This window comes from Fulmarus glacialis, unplaced genomic scaffold, assembly GCF_000690835.1.
Source record: "Fulmarus glacialis isolate BGI_N327 unplaced genomic scaffold, ASM69083v1 scaffold22261, whole genome shotgun sequence".
In the NCBI taxonomy this organism is placed as follows: domain Eukaryota; kingdom Metazoa; phylum Chordata; class Aves; order Procellariiformes; family Procellariidae; genus Fulmarus; species Fulmarus glacialis.
In genome coordinates, this window is record NW_009191182.1 from 4,293 (window position 1) to 10,346 (window position 6,054).

Here is a 6,054-nt window from a genome sequence, read left to right on the forward strand (position 1 = left end):
CTCATCTCCTGGTTCAGGTCCCCCTGGCTCCAGCGAGCGGGACCTTCTCGGAGGGGGATAAACACAGTCGGATGAGCAAGTCTGAGTTCAGTCCATAGTCTTTTCACAGGCTGCTTCCAACTGTCCCAGCACCTTTTGACTTGATAAGAATTGGGAAGGGAGGAACAAGGGCAGGTCCAGGTTGGTGAGGGCAAGCCCTGGAGAGCACGGTCCATCACACAGGCCCTTCACAGCCTCCTTCCACCTCCCCAGGCTGGAGCAGGGTCCCTGGGACAGCGTCGCTGCCTGGCTTCGCTGATGAATGCAGCTACCACAGGGGATGGAGCATCTCCCCTGGGGAAGGGAGAGAGCTGGGATCAGGCTCCTGTGAGGGACTCACTGAGGTCCCAGAGAGGAGTGGGTGCAAGGCAGGAGAGCAGCGCAGTGCTCTACAGTTTCCCCTGCTCACAACTGCTAGAGGAGTGGAGGGAATTGATATGGGACACGGAGGACGAGGTGCTGGGCAGAGGGGTCAGCTCCGAGGCAGGTCCCCAGTGCATTGGCATGGGGCTGCAGCCCCCAATACTCTGGGGAACCAACTGCCGTGCAAGGCCAGCCACGAGTGCCAGCCTGCTCCTCCGGCAGTGCCAGAGCGGTGTCAGCAGGGTGTCAAGCCCATGCATGTCCTCAGAGACACCAGCAGCACCCCACCCTAACAAGCACCACTGCAGGCCAGCCTGCAGTGCCTCCTCACGCTGGCGCTGCCACCAGAGGTGGAGTCAGGCCACCGAGCCACCCTTGCTGTGCATTGGGACACCCTGCTAGCCCCATCCAAGCTCCCAGGTCCATAGCAGTGGCACACATGTTCCCCTTGCAGGACAGCACACATCTGGGATGAGGCAGGGAGCCCAGGAGTCCTGGCTCCCCGGCCCTGCTCCACCACATGGCGCTGCCAAGGCACTAGTGTTGGCACCACAGCAGGACTCATTTCAAAGCTGCTGCGCTGACCAGGGGAACCGGCTTTGCGTGGGGAGCACGCAGGAATACCGAGCCTGCGCTCGCCTCCCCAAACAAGCACCGTGCCGGCAGCTCGGCATCCTCAGCTGCCCTCTGGGAATGCTGGCAAAGCAGCGGGCAGGGAGCGTGGCCGGCTCCAGCCAACGGGAGACATGACACCATCCCTTATCTCTCCAGGGGAAGGGAGGGGGCAAATTGCATCCTCCAGGCTCAGGTGCACCAGTGCTGGTAAAAGCTAATTTCGCAGAAGGTTCCCTTTACATTTGGCATTACTATTCATACCATCATCAGGCTAAACACAGCGAGTTAACCCTTTGGAGGAGGGACTACAGTGGATGGTTCAAGGAGGAGGAATAACGCAGGTTTCCTCGTGGAAGAGTGCTTCCCACGATGGTTCAGCCCTGGAGATATTTGAGAGGGAGTTGGGGCAGGTTTCCTCCTGCCTAGACACACTCAGCTCTGAGCTGGGGCAGAGGGCCAGTATGCTGGGGTCAGGCATCATGGGGACATGCCACCAGGAGACCCTCCAAGTGCTCCTGGTGGCAGGACCTGACCATCAACAGGCACGTTACCTCATCCGCATTCTCTGCCACAAGCAGCGATCATCACACACAGCTCTGACTTACCTGTCCCCCAGGGACAGGTCTGCTCCTGACGGGTGGCCTCACCAGTGCCCATGCCATGGAGGTTCTCGCAGTCCTCACATGGGGACCCTGCCAGCCCATCCCAAGGTCAGCCCTTCCCTCCCCAGGCCCTGCACTGTTGCACTGGCTGATGCTGTCTCTTCCCCTGTACAGTTCTCCAAGGAGAAATACATCCTTGACTCGTCACCAGAGAAGCTTCACAAGGAGCTGGAAGAGGAGCTGAAGCTGAGCAGCACCGACCTGCGCAGCCACGCTTGGTACCACGGCCGCATCCCCCGGGAGGTGAGGAGGGGGAGGTGGGTGGCTCTGGGCACCCTTTGCTTGGGCTGCTTGGGGAAGAGTACCCGCAGGCCACACAGAACCACCAGCCTGTCCTCCTGGGAAGCCTCTGGGCAAGGGCTTCGTTAGCCCGTTTTGCCACAGGAAATGCCCTCCTGCAGCTCAGAGCCAGGGGCAAGGGGAACAAGCCAATGCCCCAATGGAGCATCCACCCATGCCCCCGAGTCCATCCAGCGTGACCATGTCTGAGCCACTGCCCTGTCCCCTGCCAGGTGTCAGAGAGCCTCGTGCAGAGGAACGGCGACTTCCTCATCCGCGACTCGCTCACCAGCCTGGGTGACTACGTGCTGACATGCCGCTGGCACAACGAGCCCCTCCATTTTAAGATCAACAAGGTGACAGTCAAGTCCAGCGAGGGCCATACCCGCGTCCAGTACCTCTTCGAGCAGGAGAGTTTTGACAACGTGCCTGCTCTTGTCCGCTTCTATGTGGGCAACCGCAAGGCCATCTCTGAGCAGAGCGGGGCCATTGTCTACTGCCCCATCAACCGCACCTTCCCCCTACGCTACCTGGAAGCTAGCTATGGGCTGGCCAACGGCAAGCATGGGGGACCCCACAGCCCCACCACCCAGAAAGGGGGGCACATCAAGAGGAGGAGCATCACCATGACAGATGGCCTGACGGCAGACAAGATTACCAGGGCTGAGGGGTGCCCGACCAGGTGAGCAGATGACCTCATCCCAGCTCAGCTGGCCAGGGGACCAGCTCCTGGGAAAGAGGCAGGGCCACACTTGGTTCCTGCTTCCTGGGTGCGGGGAGAGACTAGCAAAGGTATGCGGGGAGGAACCGGTACCCAGCTGGAACTGGGGTTTTCTCCCAGGCCGGCTGCCAGCCACGCTGAGCTACCACAGCAGACACCCAGTGAGCAGACATGACTTTAGCATCGCAGGCCAGAAGCCAGAGAGTGTTTTACAGTCTCCCAGTCCAGGATTACCAGCATGTCAGGGCTTGTCAGAGTCAGGGAGCCAAGCTTTCCCAGGCAGATGCAAGGGGAGAGCCAGTTCCAGCCACCAAGAGGGCATTTGTTGGTTTGTTTTTGAAGGGCCCTTTTAGTTTTAGAGCCCTTTCTGTTCAGCTGGAGCATTTACGAGGAGTTAGCAAGTGGAGCTGAAAGCCTGATGGGCAGGAGGAGACTGATGGATCTGTGCTGGTGGGGGTCTGCCCCCAAATCACAGCCTCCGCATGGCTGATCTGCTCACCTTAACCTTGGAGCAGTTGGGCTTCTCCAGAGGTGGAGAAGGAGATTTCCTTTGCACAGCTTGCTTTCAGCAGCCCTGAGCTGCCCAGAGCCCAGCAGGGGAGGCAGAGCCGCACATACATCCTCACACGCAGCAGCAGGGGTGACCCATCTACTCCTGCCTCCCCAGTAGGACACAGCCTGTCCCACACCCTGTCGTTGAACCAAGCCACTTTCTCACCACCCCAACCTTCTCAGCCCAAGGGCAGGATGAGAACATGCCAGCAGAGAACAGGCAACCAACTGTTATGGCAGGGAAAAGGAAAACACTCAGGCTTCCAGGAGAGCATATGTGTTTCCAGAAGAAGAGCCCAGATCCATCAGTCTTTCCTCACCACTCACATTTTCCCCAAACCCCTTATCACCGCTGCTGCTCTCCCATCCTCCTCCCACTGCAGAGGCACAGCGCTCAAGACTGAACACATCATGGCAGCCCAGTCCTCACCCATGCCAGGGAGGGCAGCAAATTACCTGCTATGCCTCCCTGCAATCCTCCCTGCGCTCAGCCCACCCCAGACACAGCATCTCTTGCAACACCATTGACTTGGTGTTTGCATCAAGCCACAACCTTTGCCCCACCAGCCCAAGACCTCCTTGCTTGCTATACAGCTCCTTGAAGCACACACACCGCAGCTCACTGACCCAGGCACCTCGCTGCCTCCATCAGGCACCTGCTGGGCTCCGAGTCCAGCTTCCAGACACTTTCCACCTCTCCTAAAGCTTTGGGTTCAAGCAACAGCTAATCGAGCCATCCCGACACAGCTCTCAGGTGGAAATAGAATAACACAGCCAGCAGCAGGTACCACCTTGCAGCACAACCCTGGAAAACTACCCCCCATGACTTTTTTGCCAGACCCACTTCCCCATAGCACCCTGGAGTTATCCCATCCCTCACCCCAAAGCAGTACCTTGGCATCAGGGCATCCCTCTGCTCTGCTCCCCAGGACCAAGCTCCCTACAGGCAGGGCTGTCTCTGCTTTATATAGGTACTGACCCCTTCTGCTCCCAGCTGCCTGCAGGGACTGCATGCTCATTGCTCCAGCTGAGCTCGTTATGGGTTCAGCTCATTATGGGTAGTTGTGGAAGGAGGTGATGACCCGAGGGGAGGTGATGGAGCAGCAAACCCTCATCCCAGTCCTCTGCCCTTTCCCAGGCCCTATTTTCAGAGACTAACCTGCCCTGTCTGCCCCCTCCCCAGCGTGTCCCTGCCCCACCACAGAGATATCATTCGCAACTGTGCTGTCAGCGTGGACCAGATCCAAGACCTGCACTCCCCGATGTCCCCCATCTCCGAGAATCCAGTGTCACCCGCCTACAGCACAGGTAGGCATCGGCCCTCCATCCCACTGGGGACGGGGACGCTGGGGACATGGGTCAGGCTGGGCTTGGCACGGTGATGCAGGGACCTGGGGAGGGGGACGGAGCTGGCTGTAAATTCAAGCCCCTGCATCACTCCCTGCTAGCGAAACCCCGTCTGGCTCTTTGCATAGCAAACAAAACTGTCCTGACGGAGGGCTTGAGCTGAGGGTGGGACCTCAGCCAGTCCTCAGCCACATTGTCGTGCAGCTTTCCTGGGACCAGCTGAGTCTGTTCAGGCAGCAGGGCTTTCCCTGAGCTCTGCATCCCCGGGCTGCTGCATCTGTGGTCCCTATGCATGTGCATATCTCCAGGCTCTGTTAACAGGGTCTCCTCTGCTCCCTACAGTTACACGGCTAAAGCCGCATGCCTGCCAAGCAGCCGGGATTGCCCCGGCCTCTCCAGTCATAAGAAGATCCAGCGAGCCCCAGCTGTGCCCAGGGAACAACAGCAAACCTCTGCCAGACCCTGCCCACAGCACCCACTCAACTCCCTGCCACGGGTACGCCCGCGCCTCCCCCTCTCCCTCCGTCAACAGCTACAGCGACCCGGACACGGGGCATTACTGCCAGCTCCACCCCACCTCACCCGTCAGTAGAGACCGGCCAGCTCATGACACCAAGCAGCTGCCAACAAAGAGCTACGTGGAGAGGCTAAAGGTGGAGGAAGGACAGAGAGGGACTGTGGAGAACGGCTCCGGGGAAGCAGAGGCAGGACAGAGGCTGAAAGGAGAGCTGGACTTCATGGGCTTTGTGCCCCCCACCATGGAGACAACCTCCTCCTTCAACCCTGCGGCCTTCCAGTCCCTGCTCATTCCCCTGGAGAACAAACCCCTGGAGATGGCCGTGCTGAAGAAGGTCAAAGAGCTGCTGGCAGAGGTGGATGTGAAGACGCTGGCCAAACACATCACCAAAGTGGACTGCCTGGTACGGCCGGGGCGAGACAGGAGGGATGGGCACCGCTGCCCTCCGATCGCTCCGGGTTGGCAGGGGATTGGGGCACCCCCAAGCATCGGGGCACCCCCAAGCATTGGAGCATCCCTGCTGGGCTCTGCCATGCTGCATCAGCCGGGGCAGGCAGAGGCTGGGCTGGGGAAAAAAGGCTGCCTGAGGACGCTTCAGCCTCTCCTCAATTAACAAAGGTCTAATCAGCTCTCACCTTTCTTGCCAGGTTGCCCGGATATTGGGTGTGACGGTGGAGATGCAGCGGCTCATGGGGGTGAGCTCTGGCATGGAGCTGCTCACCCTGCCCCACGGCCACCAGCTCCGCCTCGACCTGCTGGAACGGTACGGCACGCCGCGGCGGAGGCGAGTCCACCGGGCTCCCCCGCATGGCACAGCCCAGCTCCTCTGGGGTGTCCCCAGCTTGGCATGGGGGGGTCCACTGCATCTCCCAGTGGACCTGGAGGAGCCCTGGCCGAGCCCCGGGAGCATCCCCAACCCCCCCGCGCTGACCCCACTCTGCGTCTCGCCCCACGGCAGG

General features: G+C 60.0%; 1 protein-coding gene across 1 annotated transcript in view; it reads left to right on the forward strand.

Annotated features, from left to right (window-relative positions):
* Nucleotides 1–1,793: 1,793 nt before the first annotated feature.
* Nucleotides 1,794–6,054, forward strand: part of SH2D3C (SH2 domain containing 3C) — a gene marked incomplete at both ends in the record, with an annotated part of 4,536 nt that continues 275 nt past the window's right edge. The window contains 5 exons of the mRNA XM_009586603.1: nt 1,794–1,922; nt 2,192–2,640; nt 4,415–4,539; nt 4,921–5,498; nt 5,743–5,867. Of these exons, the coding sequence (XP_009584898.1) occupies nt 1,794–1,922; nt 2,192–2,640; nt 4,415–4,539; nt 4,921–5,498; nt 5,743–5,867 (1,406 nt within the window). The remainder of the gene's footprint in view (nt 1,923–2,191; nt 2,641–4,414; nt 4,540–4,920; nt 5,499–5,742; nt 5,868–6,054) is intronic.